At 54.8% G+C, this 19,072-nt stretch overlaps 1 protein-coding gene across 1 annotated transcript; it reads left to right on the forward strand.

Annotated features, from left to right (window-relative positions):
• The first annotated feature begins 6,681 nt into the window (after positions 1–6,681).
• SNX33 (sorting nexin 33) lies at positions 6,682–17,232 on the forward strand. Its single transcript, XM_082648117.1, has 2 exons — positions 6,682–9,354; positions 15,437–17,232. Exons 1-2 carry the CDS (start codon positions 7,884–7,886, stop codon positions 15,688–15,690), a joined length of 1,725 nt encoding a protein of 574 aa, XP_082504243.1. The 5' UTR covers positions 6,682–7,883; the 3' UTR covers positions 15,691–17,232.
• The last annotated feature ends 1,840 nt before the right edge of the window (positions 17,233–19,072 follow it).

Raw genomic sequence — 19,072 nt, forward strand, 5'->3', positions numbered from 1 at the left:
CTGGGACGAGAGGGGAGGCCCCAAAGACGAGTCTGCGCGGTTTTAAGTCGCCTAGAATTAATCACCTAGTGCCGTAATTATTTCCTCTCATTTAGATTTCTGCCATTCAGTGCCTCTCTGAAACTGGCTTAAAAGGCCAGTTCCTGGAAAGGGGGGTGACTGTCGCGCTAGTTTGGTTGAATTTACTGTGCTGACCGTGGCGGGGTGGGGGGGTCCTCCCACCTCGTGGCGGGCTTTCCTGAGCCGGCCGGGGCTGATCGGGTATGCCCACCGCCCACTAGCGCCAGGTCCATTAGCAGGCGGGCGGAACGGTTTCTCCCTGCCAAGTGGGGCTAGGCGCCACCGAACCTATGAAATACCGATTCCCAGGCTGCTTCCTACACCCACAGAATCGGGATATACACCGGAGTCACCTGGAAATCTGTATTGTTAACAAGAATGCCAGGTGATTCATAAAACCCAGTAAGTTTGAAAAGCTTGGATAGTACAAGTGCTGACCCTTTAATCCGGGCTCAAACGAATTAGCTTGACAGGGTGCATTTCTGGTGCCGAGTATTTAGTTAACACTTTTTCTGCTAGTTATATCTGTTTTAGCTTAGTGTAGCGCTACAGGACTAACTTCTTTATTTGCCCAAGACTTTGACGCCACCTAGCTTCTTCGCCTATCATTTTGTTTTATTTTTGTACACTTCTCATTGTTTTTTTAAAATATAATATTTGATATATGGAATATACTATATGTAAGATACAAAGTATAATGAATACTTGTGGACCCAAGAGCCAGTTTAAGAAAAGCATCACCAGGACCACTTCATCTACATATTCCAGCCACGCCCCCAGTGAGAGGTAAAGGTATCTACTCTCCTGAATTTAGTGTTTATTTTTACCTTTTGTTTAAACAGAAAAAATTTTTTAATTTAAAAAAATTTAAAAAGGAAAATAGTTTTATCATTGTAAATGCATCCCTAAATACTGAGAACCTTCTTACTCAAAGTAGTCCATGGATCAGCAGAGAGCTGTTGGAAATGCAGAATTTCAGGCCCCATTTCTGACCTACAGAATCAGAATCTGCATTTAACCAGACCCCCAGGTAATCTGCATGCACACTGACATTTGAGAAGTGTTGCTTAGAAGACATCACATCGTGTGGAGTTTTTTATCTGTAGCTGCAGTTTTTTTTTTAACTGTTGCATTATATTCCATTGTTTGGTTCTATCTAATTTATTAATCCATCTCCTGTTGGATTTTTTTGGAGGGAATATTTTTAGCAGTGCTACTATTAAAATTCTTGTAGGTTTCCTGTTGCACATATGTAGTAGCTTCTGTTGAATAGTATACATCTTGAAGTTGAATTGCTCAGTTGTAAAGTATGCATGTAAAGTATGCATGAACATGTAAAGTGCATGTTGAGCTTTACTAGATATTGCCAAATTGTTTTCCAAAGGGGCTGTACCAGTTTATATTCCTTTGACAGTGCATGGGAGTTCCCTTTGCCCCTCATTCTTGACAACACTTGGTTGTTAGATTTTTAAAATATTTGCCAATCTGATGAGTGTGTGATGGTATTTAACTGTGATTTTAATTTGCATTTCCTGATGAATAAAGGTTTCATATGTGTTTCCTCCTCTATAGAATGCCTCTTTGTGTCTTTTGTGTATTTTTCTATTGGATTATGGGGTAAGTAGAATAATGGCCCCCCAAAGATGTTCACCCAGAACCTGTGAATGTTACCTTACGTGAAAAAAGGGATTTTGCAGATGTGATTAAATTAAGGATCTTGAGACCATGACATTGTCCTGGATTAACTGGGTGAGTCTCATGTAATCACAAGTGTCCTTATAAGTGAAAAAGGGAGGCAGAAGAGTCAGGGAGATGTGGTGATACATACAGAAGTCTGAGGTGTGATTGCTTGCTTTGAAGATGAATGGGGGCCATGAGCAAAGGATTGTGGGCAACCTCTAGAAGCTGGAAAAGGCAAGGAAATGGAATTTTACTTAGAGCCTCCAGAAGGAACACAGCCCTTGCTGACACCTTGATTTGAGCCGAGTGAGATCCAGTTTGGATTTCTGGTCTCCAATACTGTAAGATAATAAATTTGTGTTGTTTTAAGCCACTAAGTTTGTGGTAATTTGTTACAGCTGCAATAGGAAACTAATACAGACTGTTTGCTTTTTTCTAATTGATTTGAAGGTGTACTTTGTATGTTCTGGATATTAATCCTTAATCAGTTATCTATGGTGCAAATACCTTTTCCCAGTTTGCACTTTATCCCCACCCTTCATACTCCCCCAGCCTCACTCCCTTCTATCTTCAGCTCTTGCTCAATGTGTCTGCAGGAGGACTCTTGGTTAACTTCCTTCTCCCCAGACAATAAACATAATAAGTAAACTATATATGTTAGCAGGTGATAAGTGTCATGAAACAAAACTGAGCAGGATATAGGAGAGCTTGGGATGAGGATGGGCTGTAATTTTAAGCAGGGCATGTCAGGGTAGGTCTTACTGAGAAGGTGATATTTCATAGGGGGTTAGCCATGTGGATATGTAGGGGAAGAACATTTCAGGAAGAGGAAACAGTGAGTGCAAATGCCTTAAGACAGGAATGTGCCTGGCATATCAGAAGAAGAATAACGAAGCCATCTTGGTTGGAGCAGAGTGCTCTAGGGGGTGAGGAAAGGGGGCTCAGATAACAGAGGCCCCATAGGCTCTTTTAAGGACTTTGGTTTTTAGGTTAAGTGAGATGAGGACACTGAAGGGTCTTGAGCCGAGAATTGACATCTAACATGTTTTAAAAGGATCGCTCTGACTGCTGTGTTGAGAATAGACATATTCTCAGGAGGCAGGGCTGGAAACATAGAGGCCATTAGGAAGCTGTTGTGGTGGTGCACGCAAGAAAGGTGGTAGCTGGGACCAGGAAAGCAGCTGTGAGATGCCAATGAGAGAGGAGTCCCAGAATAAGGAGAGGGTCAAAGGATGGCTCCAGTTTGGGACCTAAGCAAGTGGAAGAAAGTACTCATCACCTGAGATGGGGAAGGCTGCCAAATAGGTCAGATTTGGGGGGCAAGATTAGAAATTCAATTTTGGACATGTTCGGTTGGAGGTGTCTATTAGACATTCAAAGGGAGATGTCAAGGAGAAAGATATGTGAGTCTGGTATTTTATTTTTTATTTTTACTTTGTTATTTTTGGCCAAACCTTGCGGCATGCAGGATCTGAGTTCCCCGACTGAACCCGTGCCCCCTGCAATGGAAGTGCGGAGTCCTAACCACTGGACCACCAGGGAATTCCCTGAGTCTGGTATTTTAGAGAAAGGCCTGGGCTGGTGATTTAAAATTTGGAGTATTATTGGTAGAAAGATGGTGTTGGATGCCATGAGCCTGGGTGAGATCGTCAAAGAAGTGAATATAGAGATAAAAAGACAAGAGAACCACTTAACTAATAGTCACTCTAGTGTTAAGAATTATTGGAGAGGGGCTGCCCTGGTGGCGCAGTGGTTAAGCATCCTCCTGCCAATGCAGGGGACAGGGGTTCAAGCCCTGGTCTGCGAAGACCCCAAAAGCATCCAATAAATAAATCTTAAAAAAAGAAAAGAATTATTGGAGAGAAGCGGATGAACCAGTGTAGTAGAAGGGAAACCGGGAGAGTATGGTCTCCCCAGTGCAAGTGAAGACAGTGTATCCAGGGGGAAGCAGTGATCAACCTGGTCAAATGCTACTGAGAGGCTAAGAGGAGGGCTGAGAATAGCCATTAGGTCACAGATGACTTTGATAAGCATAGTTTCAGTGGAGTGTGAGGGTGAAAGAATAGCTAGAGGGGTTTAAGAAGAGAAAGGGAGGTAAGATGTTGCAGGCAACTAGTAGAGATGGCTATTTTGAGGAATTTGCTGCAAAGGTGAGCACATAAATGGGGAAATAGCTGGTGGGAAAGTGGAGTTGAGAATCTATGTTCTAAAGATGTGGGTTGACTTTTCCCTCAATACCTACATCTTGTTGGTTGTCATTCCAGTCTGTTCTACCCCCATAGAATCTCAAATTTACTTCTCCCCAGCCCATTACCCCTGCCCTACGTCAGGCCCTCATCATCTCTTGTCTGCATCACTATAGTAATAGTCCAGTGTGTCCACCACGCTGCCACCAGTGGAGTCAGCCTGGAAACCACTGGCCACAGTTCTCCCTTGCTGATTCCTTTCCTAAAGGAGGAAAGTTAGCTATCTGGATGGGGGATGGATGCTGTTTCCTGTGTCCAAATCAGGGTCCCATCAGGAAAGAGAGAACACACTCCAATTAGAGTAATGTGAGGAGAATTTAATAAAGGGACTTTTTCCAAAGGCATGGGCAGGGTGTAGGGAACCACAAAAGTTAGTGCAGTTGCCTGAGATAAGTAACTGCGGGCCCTGTTACCCAGAGATTTGAAGAGGGTTGGAAATAGAAGATATAGGTTCTGGAAATCTCTGTGAAGCTGCAGAATGAGTTTCCCCCAAGAACCTGGAAATAAGGTGGCCACTGTGAGATAGAAACCACCCTCCCTCCGCCCCTGAACAGATATGAGAGTAAATCCAAGGTGTAAATATGCATAAATATGTGACTGAAGTATTTGGGAACCAACTAAAGACCACCAGGGTGGTGGCTGTGGGCCCCTCAGTGGGGTGGGGCTACACTAGGCCCCTAGCTGGGTGAGCAGAGATCCCATCAATTGTATTAAGTGAGCTAATAAAGGTAAAATGTTTACAGGAGTCTAGCACTCAGCAAGCACTAAGGAAGTAGCTGCTACTCTTAAATCCAGCTTGGAGAGAGGCTCTGCGAACAGAAGATCAAAGAAAAGGGGTGCCCCAAAGCAGCTGGGGAAACATATTCAGGCTCTGGTCCTGAAGATACTAGGCTGAACTGAGTCCTTAGAATCAAGACTGCCCCTATGGCGGGAGACAAGATCTCAAGGCTTCTTGGCTGAGAGACTTATACCATCCTTTCTTTCCCTCCTGGGGTTTCCAGGTTCCCTGCGCTAAACTTCTGGTAACTGGGCTTCCTAAGAAGCAGCCCAAACTGCCTTGATCTATTGATACAAATATTTGGGTCTGACAGTTGAATTTCTCTGTGTAAGTTAATACCTGGGCTTCTGGGGTTTGGACGTAAGCCTGTATCCTGGCCAAATGCCAGCTCTGCCTAGGGAATTGGATCTACTTACTGCATCAGTGAAATTGGTTTTTGGAGCCAGAGGCATGCAAATTACACCCCTCAAAACAGCCTAAGGTGCCCACCTTTATAGTGCTACCTTGTGCCAGTTCATCTGCAACAAGTGGGAGGAATGAGAATGAGGGGGAAGGAAGTTCTAGTTAGAGCGGTAGACAAGGCTCCAGGGCTTAGCCAGGAAGGGGAGTAAGGCCCAAAGCCTTTGCTTCACCTTAGGTACCTCCTCCTCCAGAAAGCCTTCCTTGATCCTTGCTCAACCCAGGCTGGAATAGGTGCCCTCCCATTCACATTTCATGGCACTGGTCTCACCGGGCAGGGAACATCTCTTTACTTGTCCTGACACATCTGAGCTTCTGGTAGGTAAGGACAATGCCTTATTCGTCTTTGTAAACCAAGGGGGCTGGTACAGAATACTCAGTTAATGTTTCCTTGAGTGGAAGGTTGAATGAATGAGAGACAGAATGAATGAATGAAGAACAAGAGGGTGGACTTGTCATTTGACAAGAGGGTGTCAAACTCTCCGACTGCCTTGTTGTACTGTAATCTCCAGTGCCCAGCACAGTGCCTGGCAGAATCAATGCCCAGGGTCAAGTCCCCTTTACCTCTTCCCGGAACCCTACCCCGACCACTCCTCTCTCCTGGGTGCTGCCGGCAAAGACAGGACATCCAGTCTCCGCCGGCCGCCGCACGAAGCGAAACGGAACCCGATCCTGCCGGGTCTTGTTACCGTCGTTACAGATGTAGAGTCTTGTCTTCCCCCGCCCCGAAGGAAGTCGCCCAAGACAGGGGTGCTCCTGGCCTTGTCTGGCTAGGGTACTAGGACCCGCAGCAGCCCGTATCTAAACTATCCAAACCTTCTCAGGCTTCTTCCAGGAGGCGCCGCTGGCTCTGGGGCCCCCTCCAGAGAGCAATCCCCGGGCGGCGCCACGGCCCCGTTCCCCTCCCAGGAGCTGGGATGGGGGGCAGGAGAACGAGAGGGGGGCGTCTGCGGGTCTCCACGCACTTCCTCCACCCTCTCTCCGGGGTCCCGGCTCCGGCGCCCTCCTTGTAAGCACCGCACTTCACAAACTTTAGGAGTTTGCCTCACTTGCGTCGCGGAAAAGGCAGGAGGGTGACGGAGCCCAGGAGGCGAGGAGGCGAGGAGGCGAGGCGGCGGCCGCAGAGCTCCGTCCCTCGGCGCTTAAGCCCCTCGGGGTGAGAGGTGTCTCCCAGCCAGGGCGGACGGGCTGGCCCTATTCCCCGACCGTCTCCTTTCTCTCTCGCATCCAGATCTCAGCGCAAGTGAGTGAGGGTGACTGCCAGAAGGAAAAGCGAGGAGTAGGCGGGAGCCCCGGCTCCTGCGCCCCAGGCCAGTGGGAGGGCGGAGCCGGGCAGTCCGCGGCCAGCCAGGACGCACGGAAGTGCTGTGGAGTTCGCCCAATTCCCCAGCCTGCTTGTCCTTCTCCCTCCCTCTCCCCACCCCTCACCTCCCCCCCGCCTCACCTCCCCCCCGTCGGCTATTCCTTCTTTCCTCGGGACGCCACCTCCCGGAATCGCCTTTTTTGTTGTTGTTTTGGAGCTGGCTTCTCACTGGCGGCGCAGAGGGGCTGCGAACGCTGGAGAGGAAGGCGGGCTGGGGGCGCAGCCCGCCGCCCACCGGCGGGACCCCGCGGGGCAGAGCGGAGGACGGACAGTCGGCCGGGCCATCTGCTCTCCAGAGCTCACTCTTCAAACTCCTGTTGAGTGTGTGCGTGCACGCGAAGGGTGGGGGTCCACGTCCCGCGTGCGGGGACCGGTTACCGCGGGGTTACCTTTGGCCGGAGGTCCTTGGACTCAGATCTGGGTCAGCTTCAGGCTCAGAAACTGCTGAGAAATTAGGCAAACAAAAGAGGCCACTCAGCTAGTGGCCAGAAGTCGCCCGAGCGCCTCGTCGCGTCCCCTCCTTTCCCCGGGGCGGGGGCCGGTCACTTGGGGGCGGGGAGAGGGCGCCCCAGCCGGCTGCGGGCTGGGGGCCGGGCCGGGCCGGGCCGCCGGGGTCGAAGCGTTGGCGGCCTGTTGTGTAAGCCTCAGTCCTTGTTTTCCCGGCCTGGCTCGTTGTGAAGCCGGACACATCCACCCTTGGATTCGATTCAGGAGGCTGCTGCTTTTCTCCTTGCCCCTCTTGGATTTTCTGGATTTTTGAAAACCCAGTGGCCCAGGAAGAGGAGGAGGAAGGAGGAAGGAGCAGATCTACAGAGGAATGTGAGAGCCTCCCAAGGCCTGTGGAGCCAGAAGGAGCTGGGAGCCAGAGCTGCTGGGGTTTCTGGGACGGTGGTTTCTGAGTGATTCTCTTCTATTTTAGAACATTGTTCCAGTGGAGAGTGTCAAATTCTTGCCCTCTCAGAGCTGACTTCTCCGAGTCACTTGTCTTTTCTTCTGGGAGTGGGAGGAAGAGAGACTCTCCCTTTTAGGGACTGAGGAAGGAAGGGAGGAAGACCATGGACATGAGCTCTCCCTGCTCACAGGCATGTGCAGGGAGACCTGTTTCTGGGCCGTGGACATTGCTTTGAAGAGAGGGAGGCTGGACACCATCTGTGGGTGCTGAGACCCCACCGTAGGGGCTGAGAGACTGAGGGCTGTGGCGGACCTTGAGTTGCTAGTGCATTCTTGGACACCCTAGCAAGTGTCCCCAGTTCTGGGCAGGACTCTGTCCTCATCTTTCTCTACCACTGGCCCAGACATGGCACTAAAAGGCCGAGCCCTCTATGACTTCCGCAGCGAGAACAAGGAGGAAATCAGCATCCAGCAGGATGAGGACCTGGTTGTTTTCAGCGAGACCTCGCTGGATGGATGGCTGCAGGGCCAGAACAGCCGCGGTGAGACAGGGCTCTTCCCTGCCTCTTACGTGGAGATCATCCGTTCTGGCACCAGCTCCAACCATGCCAACTACTCCAGCAGTCCTGCAGGCTCTCTGGGCACTCAGGTGAGCTTATACGACGGCTCCAGCGTGGCAGACCCTTCCTGGAGTGGGGGGGGCAGTGGCTTCCTCTCAAACCAGGGTAGTTTCGAGGAGGACGATGATGATGACTGGGATGACTGGGATGATGGATGCACAGTGGTGGAGGAGCCACGGGCTGGTGGGCTGGGCACCAACGGGCACCCCCCACTCAACCTCTCCTACCCTGGTGCCTACCCCAGCCAACACACGGCCTTCCGGCCCAAGCCACCCCTGGAGCGGCAGGACAGCCTGGCATCTGCCAAGCGAGGCAGCGTGGTGGGACGCAACCTCAACCGCTTCTCGTGCTTTGTGCGCTCTGGCGTGGAGGCCTTCATCCTGGGTGACGTGCCCATGATGGCCAAGATCGCTGAGACATACTCCATTGAAATGGGCCCTCGCGGCCCCCAGTGGAAGGCCAACCCCCACCCATTTGCCTGCTCCGTGGAGGACCCCACCAAACAGACCAAATTCAAGGGCATCAAAAGCTACATCTCCTACAAGCTCACACCCACACACGCTGGCTCCCCTGTCTACAGGCGCTACAAACACTTCGACTGGCTCTACAACCGCCTGCTGCACAAGTTCACTGTCATCTCGGTGCCCCACCTGCCAGAGAAGCAGGCCACAGGCCGCTTCGAGGAGGACTTCATTGAGAAGCGGAAGCGGCGGCTCATCCTCTGGATGGACCACATGACTAGCCACCCCGTGCTGTCCCAGTATGAGGGCTTCCAACATTTCCTTAGCTGCCTGGATGCCAAGCAGTGGAAGATGGGCAAACGCCGGGCCGAGAAGGACGAGATGGTGGGCGCCAGCTTCCTGCTCACCTTCCAGATCCCCACGGAGCACCAGGACCTGCAGGATGTGGAGGACCGTGTGGACACCTTCAAAGCCTTCAGCAAGAAGATGGACGACAGCGTCCTGCAGCTCAGCACCGTAGCATCGGAGCTGGTGCGCAAGCATGTGGGGGGCTTCCGCAAGGAATTCCAGAAGCTGGGCAATGCCTTCCAGGCCATCAGTCATGCCTTCCAGATGGACCCCCCCTTCAGCTCCGAAGCCCTCAACAGCGCCATTTCTCACACGGGCCGTACCTATGAAGCCGTGGGTGAGATGTTTGCCGAGCAGCCCAAGAACGACCTCTTCCAGATGCTCGACACGCTGTCTCTCTACCAGGGCCTGCTCTCCAACTTCCCCGACATCATCCACCTGCAGAAAGGTAAGAGCCAGTGTGGACTGGAGATCCTTACAGCATCTGCACTCTGCTGGGCACTGGGGGTATGAAGATGGCCTAGACCGAGCAGAACGGTGCAGCTAGAATTTCTGTCTGTGTCTCATTCATACGTTCAACAAGTGTGTCGAGCACCTACCAGGTGGCAGGTGCTATTCTAGGTGCAGGGATATTATTATGGGCAGGTCTGATCCCTGTCCTCATGGAGTTCACTGCTTACCTTCTTGTTGTCTGTTCGTTCGTTCATTCATTCATTCGTTTTCTCTGTTTCTGTCTCATTTACTCATTTACCCATCATGCTTTGAGCCCTTCAAGATATCAGGCTGGGGTCTGGGAACACGGAGCTGACTGGGGCCCAGGACTTGCCCTTGAGGAGCCCGCAAGGGGTCATGGACACAGACCCAGATAACAGGAGCACAGAGTGTAGCCTGTCTTCCCACTTGTCACAAGCTTGCCTCCCTGCCTTTGCAGCTGCAGAGGCTGTTTTCACCGCTGCATATCCTATCTGTGAGCTCCCTCCCTATCTGTGTTCTGGAGGGTGGCTGCCCCTATTTTGCAGATGAAGAAGCTGCGTCCACAGAATGGTGCTTGCACAAGGAGTCCATGGCCCAGCTGGGGCTGCCCCTTCCTCCTGCACCTCCCCAAGGACACATCCATCTCGGCCACCTCCCAAGCCCAGCCATGTGTTCAGTTCTCACGGCCCCCTCCCTACGGGAGGGACAGGATGGGTCCTTGTTACTGTGGGGCTGTCAAGGAACTTCCAGGGAAGTGACTCATAGCCGGGTCACCTAGGGGCAGCCGGGCTGGGTTGGGGGAGGAAGCGGGGGTCCAGGGCACTACCCCCATGGTCCATCCAATTCCCCCTTCCCCAGCCTGGCTTCTCTTCTTGCCTGAGCAGTGAGTCAGGAGCTGACCCGGCAGGTGGCTGAGTCTTGGGGACTACAGGCAGGGCAGGAGAGAGGTGTGGTCCTCCCCAGGGCTGCTTGGTAACTAAGGAAGAACGTCTGCAGGGCGTGGGGCTGGCTCCCAGGCCCCTAGGCCCTGAGGTCAGGCCTGGCTTGGTGGGGAGTTTTCCTCTGGGTGAGGCCAGGAGGCAGGCCTCTGGACTGCCTGGGGGACAGCAAACACCACCACACTACCTGGTCCCCAGGAGAGTCTGGAGTAAACCCGCCTTGTTCTCCTTTACCAGGAGGTTAACTTCTAGAACTTCTCCAGCTCCCAGCCTCCTTTCTTCCCTCACTTTCTCTTCCTCCTTCTCCTCTGCCGTTTTTTTCTCTTCTCCACATTCCTCTCTTCCTCCTTCCCTTCTTTCAGCTTCAGGAGACATGAGGCCTGAGTTCTGGTCTTGGCTCTGCCCCCAGTTTGCTGTGTGTCCCTGGGAAGTGCTTTCCCCTCTCTGGGAGTTAGTTTCCCGATCTGTAAGACAAGGGAGGGCGGACACAGTGAGCTCTTAGGCCTTCAAAGGGGTGGGTAGGGGAGAGACTCCTGGGGAGGGTCTGGTCGAGGACAGAGTGATGCCTTAGATCTGGCTCTGAGCTCTGGGCAGGGATTGGGCAGGGCTGGTGGCTGGGGCCCACTGGGGCAGGCGTCACCCTGTGCGGAAGTGGAGCCACGCTCACTGCTGTGCTACGGCCTGGGAAAGCTGGTTCAACCAGCTCCTTGGATGGCATGTTCCTGTGTGGGCAGCAGGATGGGGGGAAGCAGGGACATAGTGATTAAACAGCTGCCCCCATGCAGTGTCTGGGGACCCTCACCCAGGGCAGAGCAGGGGGCAGGAAGGCAACCCCATACTCATACTCCCAGGCTCCCACTGAAGCAGGAGGGAGTAAAGCCAGACTGGCCTTTCTGACCCTGGGGCAGGGAGACAGAGCTGAGAGAGGCCACTTCTGAGTTTCCACTGGAGGTGTTTCTAAGGTGAGGGGCCTGGGGTGATGTGTTCAACCTCAGGCAGAGGCTGCCCCACCTTCCCAGACCTGGAGGACCCCTCCCCAATAAGCCAGGTTCTTTTGGGCTTACTCTTCCCCCTTCTGGGCTCTGCACTGCCACTCCTAGGCCCGTGGTGGGGCAAGTTAGGGAGGGGGGCTTGGAATCTGGCTGAGACAGAATTGGGGGAACCACAGCCTGATGGGGGGAGGGGGGATCCCGTGTTGGCCCTGTGGATGGAGCCCTTTCACAGAGGAAGGAGAAAGAAAATTGGGCCCTGGGTCCCCAGGATTCTGTCCAGCCTGTTCATACATCTGAAAGATGGCAAGCATGTGGGACCGGCCTTGGAAGGAAGGAGATGGGAGGCCTAGGAGAGGTCAGGAGACCAGGATTTGGACAAATGTTGCCTCTGAGGTGACCCTGAAAGAGTTTCCTCGCCTCAGAAAACTTAGAAAAATGGGCCGTGGAACCTGGTTGGCACTGAGGTGCCAGCCTGTCTGCCCACTGGCCCAGCCCCTGGAGCTCACTTTAGGGGTCTCCTAAGAGAAGGGCAACCATGTAATTTACCATCCAAACCAGGGCAATCTTGGGGGTGAAAGAGAGCCTTAGTAATAGTTACCCTGGGACGCCAAGGGGCAACAGTGACTGTCCAGGGCCCCTGCCTGAGAGCCAGCCAGGGCAGGGCTCGGTCCTAAGACTCATCACAAGCTGCGGAGACTGGTGTGCTTCCCTCCGTTTTCAGGTGAGGGGCGGTGAGGAGGAATGATAATCAGAGCAGGAGCTGGAGCCCAGGTGTCTCTGACTCCACAGCCAGGCTGTTTCTACTGTGCCAGACAGATAGCGGAGGGAACTCCCTAAGGGATGGGTGCCTGGGGTAGACAAGCCAGAAGGGGAGGGAGCAGGGAGGGGGTTGGGTGTTCTAGCACCAACTGAGCTGGCATCCTCTGCAGGCTGGAGGCAGGCCCTGGACCACAGAGCATGCTGGAGGGGCCATGGAGCTCTCAGGTTGGCCAAGGCAAAGTGGCCCTTTTGCAGGACCAAGTTCTTGCCTGGGGGAATAGGTGGGTCCAGCCTCTATGCTGTGGGCCATCATCTAGCTCTCCCTCTACCTCCCCTCCTAGGCGCTGATGAACAAAGAATTGTATCACCAGGAGCCACCACCAGCTGGGTCTTGGCTGGGACTGAAAAGCAGTTCGCACATAGTTGCGAGGGGAGCTCTTACTCTGTCAGGTGCCATCCTAAGTACTTTAAACATATTAGTTCAGTTAAACTCAGGTATACCTATAGGGTGGGTACTATTATCATCCCATTTTACTGATGTGGAAACTCTAAAGCGCTGTTCCGCTGTGAGCAATTGTCAGCAGCATCACATCTAGTCCAACGTGTGTCCCATTTGACAGTGGGGAGGCCTGCAGCCCTTGTTGGAGGTGACACAGTGGGACTAGGACTCAGACCTCCTGCCCTCAACCTAGGGTGGGTGGTAACTACCTCCAAGAGGTAGGGACAAGATAGATTAAGGTGGCAGTTTAGGGGATATGCCTGGGACCCTGGGGCTCTGAAGCTCCAACCCTCCTTTCCCTGTTCCTGGGACCCAGCCTACAGGACAACTGCCAGGTTAGGAGGTGCCCCTGGGCCCTCAGTTCTCAGGTTGAGTCCTAGGTGGAATGTGTCAGGTGACGGGAGACAGGCCTGAGTCCTGAGTCCCAGTCTGTCTCTGGGGTGCATTAGTGTTAGCTGGTCCCAGTCCCACATCGGAGTCACAGGGTGGAGGGGTGACAGGGAGCAGGGTGGGGCCTCCCCCTTCCCCCACAGCCTTTGCCCCCCATCTCTGGCTCCCTGCCTGTCTGCGGATACCTAGCAATTGCAATAGATTCATTCCTATTATCTGGGCCTCAGTTTCCTTCCTCTAAGCCCATGGGCAAGAAAAGCTTTCTTAAATGCAAGTCCACCCCCAACACACCCAGACTTTCTCAGGAAGGTGGAATCCAGGCTAGTAGGTGCCCTTTGCTGAAGCCTGACTCTAGTTTCTTTGTCCTGCTCTTTCCTACTTTGCTTCTTATGGTTCTTTTTACCCCTTGGGACCTTCTCAAATTCCTAAGTCCATTGTCTGGATGCCCCACACGTATGCCTGGGGGACCTGGCCTAGGCTCCTTGCAGTAGAAGTGGTGTCTACCCCCAGCTGTGCAGGGATGCCTCTGGGCCAGGCATCCCCCACTTTTGGAGCAGGAAAGAGGCTGCGAGCCCCTCGGCAAGTGCCCTCCTGCCGGGTCCTGAGCTTCCTCTGCACAGTGTGGGGGTGGAGAGTGAGGGGTGGATGTGGGTGTTGGACAGCTAGTCTCTAGGGCCACTCCAGCTCCGAAGCCTCTCAAGGGGTCCTCCTCTTGGGCCTTGGGGTGATCCCTCTCCTGCTGCCCAGACCTGGGCAGTCGGTATGGAACAGGAGGCGAGAAGTGGTTCAAAGAAGGTGGCAAAAGGACTGAGTGGGCTGGAGCTGGGGACTGCAGAGTTCTTTTAGGTGCTGTGTGAGCAGCCCTGGAAACGCTCCAAATTTGAGTCTGTCCACCCGAAATGCCCCTCTTTGCCAGTTAGCCACACACTTGCCATCTAATATAGGTGCTGCTCCTTCTAAAGGCATTCAGAGTTATTTCCAGCCTGTGGTAGACGCTCCGTAAATGCATCCTGGATGCATTTGAACAGCTTGGAGTAAAAGGAATACGTTTCAAAGGTCCACGAGAGACCTCCTTAAGGGAGAGGTGGGAAACATGAAAAACGAGCGTGTTACTTGTGTGCAGTGGATGCTTTTGAAGCGCTCGGGGAGTGTACTGTCCTCCGTGCCAACCCCTCCCACCTCCTTAATCTTCTTCACACAGTGGATTCCCTACAGCCCTGCGAGGAGTACCTGCCAGGCGCAGGGAGACTGCCTCACCGCCTCAGCAACTGCCCCCGCCGGCTTCAGCATGGAATCAGTCAAGTGCTGTTAATTCAGAGCTGACATTCTTTCACCAAGTGCTTGTTGATTCATTCCCATTCTTCCAAATTGGGTCCCTTCCCCAGGTTCATCCCCTGACCCCCCCCATCTGCCACCTGGTTATTATAATGGCTTCCTCTAGTCCCCTGGGGGCTGGGGTGAGGAGGGAGCAGGGCCTATATGTGGGGAGACACACACAAAGGAAAACTCCAGGTGGCTTTTGAGGCTCTGTTTTAGAATCGACTGGGTGATGGGGGTGGGGAGAGCCCTGGTGAGCTGAGATAGGGAGGCGGTCTGCCTGGGGGATGCTCCGTGTAGAAGCGGCACCCCGTCAGAGCCTTGCATTATGCGTAGGGATCCAGGGGGCAGAGATAGGAAGGTAGGAAAGAAAGCTGAATTTGATGAACGTGGGGTCAGCGTGGAACGGGCGCAGGGGTCAACTCCCAGAGGGCCTCACAGGCCAGGAGAATGGGGGACCTAGCTCTGCAGGCAGAAGGAAGCCAGGGGAGGCTTGGAGCTGTGGGTATGGAGAACCTCTCAGAGGCTGAGACTGAGGTGGGGAGGCCCATGAGGGGCCTATGGTAGCAGTCCAGTGAGGTTGAATCAGCTTAGCAGACACATACCAGGATCGGCTGTGGGCTAGGCTTTGTTCTGGATGCTAGAGACATTGAGCTCACAGCCCAGAAGGAAGCGGTCAGAGAAACCACAGGGTGGTAAGAGCTGTAGCAGAGGGAAGCCCAGGGCACCCGAGAGCACTGGGAGGCACCTGATGTACTGGGGCTGCAGGGAAGGCTTCCTGGAGGAGGTGATGTTGGAGGTGACTGGGGAGCCAGCGTGAGGGGTGACGAGGCCTGTGGTGGGTGGGGATGGCCTGGTCCTAGAAATCAATCAGCTGGCAGGGCAGGGCAGGTGTGGGCTGCTGGCGTCGCCACAGGTTTGGAGGGAAGATGGTGCATCTGGTTTAGGATGTGCTGAAGGTGAGGGTTTGGTGGACATCCTGGTGGAGACACCCAGGCGGCTGGACCATGGGTCTGGACTCCGTGGAGTCCAAGAGCGAGGCCTGAGTTCAGCCGATGAGGGTATTGTCTGCCTGGACCCGGGTCTCACCGTGGGGTTAGGGAGCGAACTGGGGAGCCCGGAGCCCTAACTTGTCCTTGTCCTCTGCTCTGCCCGTGCCAGGTGCCTTCGCCAAGGTGAAGGAGAGCCAGCGCATGAGTGACGAGGGCCGCATGGCACAGGACGAGGCAGATGGCATTCGCAGGCGCTGCCGCGTGGTGGGCTTCGCCCTGCAGGCTGAGATGAACCACTTCCACCAGCGCCGCGAGCTCGACTTCAAGCACATGATGCAGAACTACCTGCGCCAGCAGATCCTCTTCTACCAGCGGGTAGGCCAGCAGCTGGAGAAGACGCTGCACATGTATGACAGCCTCTGACCACGTGTCCCTGGTCCTCTCCCCGCCCCTGGGGCCTGGTGGCTGCGATGCATGCTGCCCTCCAGACCTTCCCACACCAGCAGTGCCTGGCTGGTCAGGGGTGGGCTTTGGAGGAGTCATGGATATCCCTGGGGAAGTCCCCCACCCCTTAGAGATAGGGGCACAGCAGGGGTGAGGATGGGGCCAGAAGCCCTCCAGGCCAAGGCCTGGGCTGCTGGTCAGTCACTTGAGGTCAGGCCAGGGTCTTAGCCTCCCCTAGAGCCTATAGCGCTCGCTCACCTGGCCACCATCCCCTCGTTCATTCAGCAGACGCGCAGGCCTGCTGCGGCCCCGGGTCAGACACTGGGCATCCAGGGCTGCGACACGCCTGCTCTTGGGGAGTCCCCAGTTGAGGTGGGGGTCAGACCCAGAAACAGGCAGGGGCAGTACAGAAAGATTGATGGTAAATAGCTCGCAGAAGGGACCACTCGTTCTGCCAGTTAGGGATGACTCCATGGCGTACTGTCTTGAAGAATGACAAGGACCTGCTGGACAGTAAGTGGGGACAGTAGGTGGGGAGGGCATTCAGAGGAGAAGAACAGCATGGGCAAGGCTGTGGAGGCATGGAAAGACCCCGTCTTCTCTCCTCTACTTTCCCAAGCAAGTTTTTTGTTTGTTTGTTTGTTTTTGCGGTACACGTGCCCCTCACTGCCGTGGCCTCTCCTGCCACGGAGCACAGGCCCCGGACGCGCAGGCCCAGTGGCCACGGCTCACGGGCCTAGCCACTCCGCGGCACACGGGATCCTCCCGGACAGGGGCACGAACCCGCGCCCCCCGCATCGGCAGGCGGACTCCCAACCACTGCGCCACCAGGGAAGCCCCTCCCAAGCAAGTCTGGTGCACCCCTCAGTGGTGTCCCCTTGTGTGACAGAGGGGAAGGATCTGCCTTGCTCCCATGCCCCTGTCCCCACCCCACCTCCACCACCACCCCCGCCCACAGGAGGGGCTGCAGGCCAACTCCCTCCTGACTCCCCTTCACCAGCTGAGCCCCCTCACCCCTTGGTTAGGGGACCATGCAGCATCTTTGCCCTGGGCTCAAGGTGCTAAGACAAGCCTCGGATCCCAGGACCCTGGTGGCACCTTTCTGGAGGGGACACCCAGAAGTTACCGGGTATTTGAGTTCACCAGCAATAGCTCCCACACTCCAAGCAGGCTTGGGCCTCAGGCTCCCAGGGGCCAGCTTACCCACCACCCCAGGGATCCTCGGCCCACCTGCCCACAGCCAGCCTCACTGTGATGCCGGTTCAGGTCCTGGTGGGATTGTGCTGTCTCCCACCCATGTTTACATCCTCGAGGGGGCTCCCCCCACACCCCCAGGCCAGCGCGTGGTCCAGCAGTGGGTTGGGGGAACTGACAGGTGCCACTGCTGGCCCCCCCCGGAGGTCATGGCTGTTCCTGGCTGCTGCTGCTTCAATCTTCTTTCTTTCTTGTTTTCTTGATAAACCTTTTACAGTTAAGATAACAAAAATATGACTCCTTATTTGGATCCCAGCGGGGGATGAGGGGGTGGGGAAGGATACAGCCCTAATTGTCCCTGGGAGCGATTGGACCAGATTCTGAGGTCGTGATGGGCACAACATTTACCCCAGAACCTCAGAAGCTGGGGGGAGGACGGTGCTGGAGGCAGGAGCTAGCTGGGGACCTCTGGGTGGCCCTGGACCCCAGCTGGATGCATACCCTTCCCAGACCTCACTGTCCTCATCTCTCAAATGGGTGGAGTCTTGCCAGGGGTTTGGCTCTGCTGCTCTGTGATCTAGGACTGAAGGTCACGTGAGGAAGGGACAGTCTAATCGATAGGGGGTTCCTCTCCCCGGGAGGGCATGTCCCAGCCTTGCCCCCAGGAAAGCCCCAGTCCAGGGGAGGGGGTGGGTCTCAGAACCTGTGTCCTTCCCCAAGCCGTCCAGTCCAGGCTGCCCAGGCCTGCTGTGGCTGCCCAGTTGTAAACTGAGGTGGACCCCCCAGCTGTGCCCTTGGGGGTGTCCCAGGCAGGATGAACAGGAATCTGTTTGCACACGGGAAAGAGGAGGGCTGGGGGGCCGCGGTTCTCTTGGGGCAATGGGGACTTGGTGGAGGGAGGGCTGCTGGGGTCTGGACATCAGGGGAGGCTTTGGCCGGGCTGGGGGCAGGGGAGCTCATGGCAGTGAGGTAGAGTAAGGGGTGGCAGGTGCAGTGGGGAAGGGGCAGCAGAGGCTCCCTGTTCAGGGCAGAGAGTCCTCAGAGGAACTTCTGGAATGGGCCCCTGGCCCTGGGTCAAAATTAGGTCAGATTTGGGACTTTCTGTGGAATTTTCCTTTCTCTCCTCCCTGCCCTCCTTCGTTCATTTTCCAACACATCCGAGGACCTTCCCACCCTTAACCTCTTCCCCGCTCCAACCTCACTGCGGCCTTCTGCAGTGAGCGCTCTGACCATGGGCAGAGCGGTGGGGGTCTCCTTCCCAGGCCCAGTCAGCGCTGGGGCGGTGGGAATGCTCTTCTCAACACACAGTGCCTGGAAAGTCCCCTGTTCACTCTTCTTGCCCTGGGAATAGTATTGCCCTCTTGTGTCTCTTTCTTGAGCGGGGGGCCACCTCCCATGCCTTCCATCCTCCGGGTGAGAAGTTGGTCTGACGCTTTTCTCAGGAGGGGCTTGTGCCTAGGAAAAGCATCAGAACGTGAAGTCTGGGGATGGGCCAGTCCTCCTCCAGGCATCCTGAGGGCTCTAGGCAGGGACAGACATACATGTGATGGGAAGTGAGGACGTCACAGCCCTTCTCTCTGGTTTCTTTCTATCTCTGTGTGGGTTTGAGTGTTGGGGGAATTTGAGATTTGTCTGGGCTGGCCGGAGCCTCTTTTGGCAGGGGACTGGGGACCAGTGTGTGTGTGGGGGTATCCTGGTGGTGGCTGGGCCTGCGGGCTGGCCTCAGTCTCATGCCAGGCAGATGTTCCAGACTGAGCTGAGCCCAGCTGCCTCCAGTTTCCTCCCTGAGGCGGGTGGAAAACAAGGCTTCTCTTTCTGTGCTGGGCAACTACCAGGACCTGGAGCTGGGGGGTGGGGGACCTCTGATCCCCACTCTTGGCCCAGCCCAGGAAAGGAGTCTGCTTTGTGGCCACATATGGGGGTTGGGGATGGAGGCAGCCCTCAGATTCTGCATCCTATTGCTTCCTGGACACAGGAGTGCCATGAACCACCATGCCACAGCTGTGCCACGGCTGTAGCAGAGCCAGGCCTGGTCACAGACGCAGTTGCCCAACCCAAAGCAGACAGAGCCATACAACCTGCGTGCGGCACACAGGTCACACCAGGCTCCACACTCACACACATACGCACGGTCATGTGCTTGCACAACTGCACTCCCAGCCACAGT

This window comes from Grampus griseus (assembly GCF_964374135.1).
Source record: "Grampus griseus genome assembly, chromosome: 2".
Lineage (NCBI taxonomy): Eukaryota > Metazoa > Chordata > Mammalia > Artiodactyla > Delphinidae > Grampus > Grampus griseus.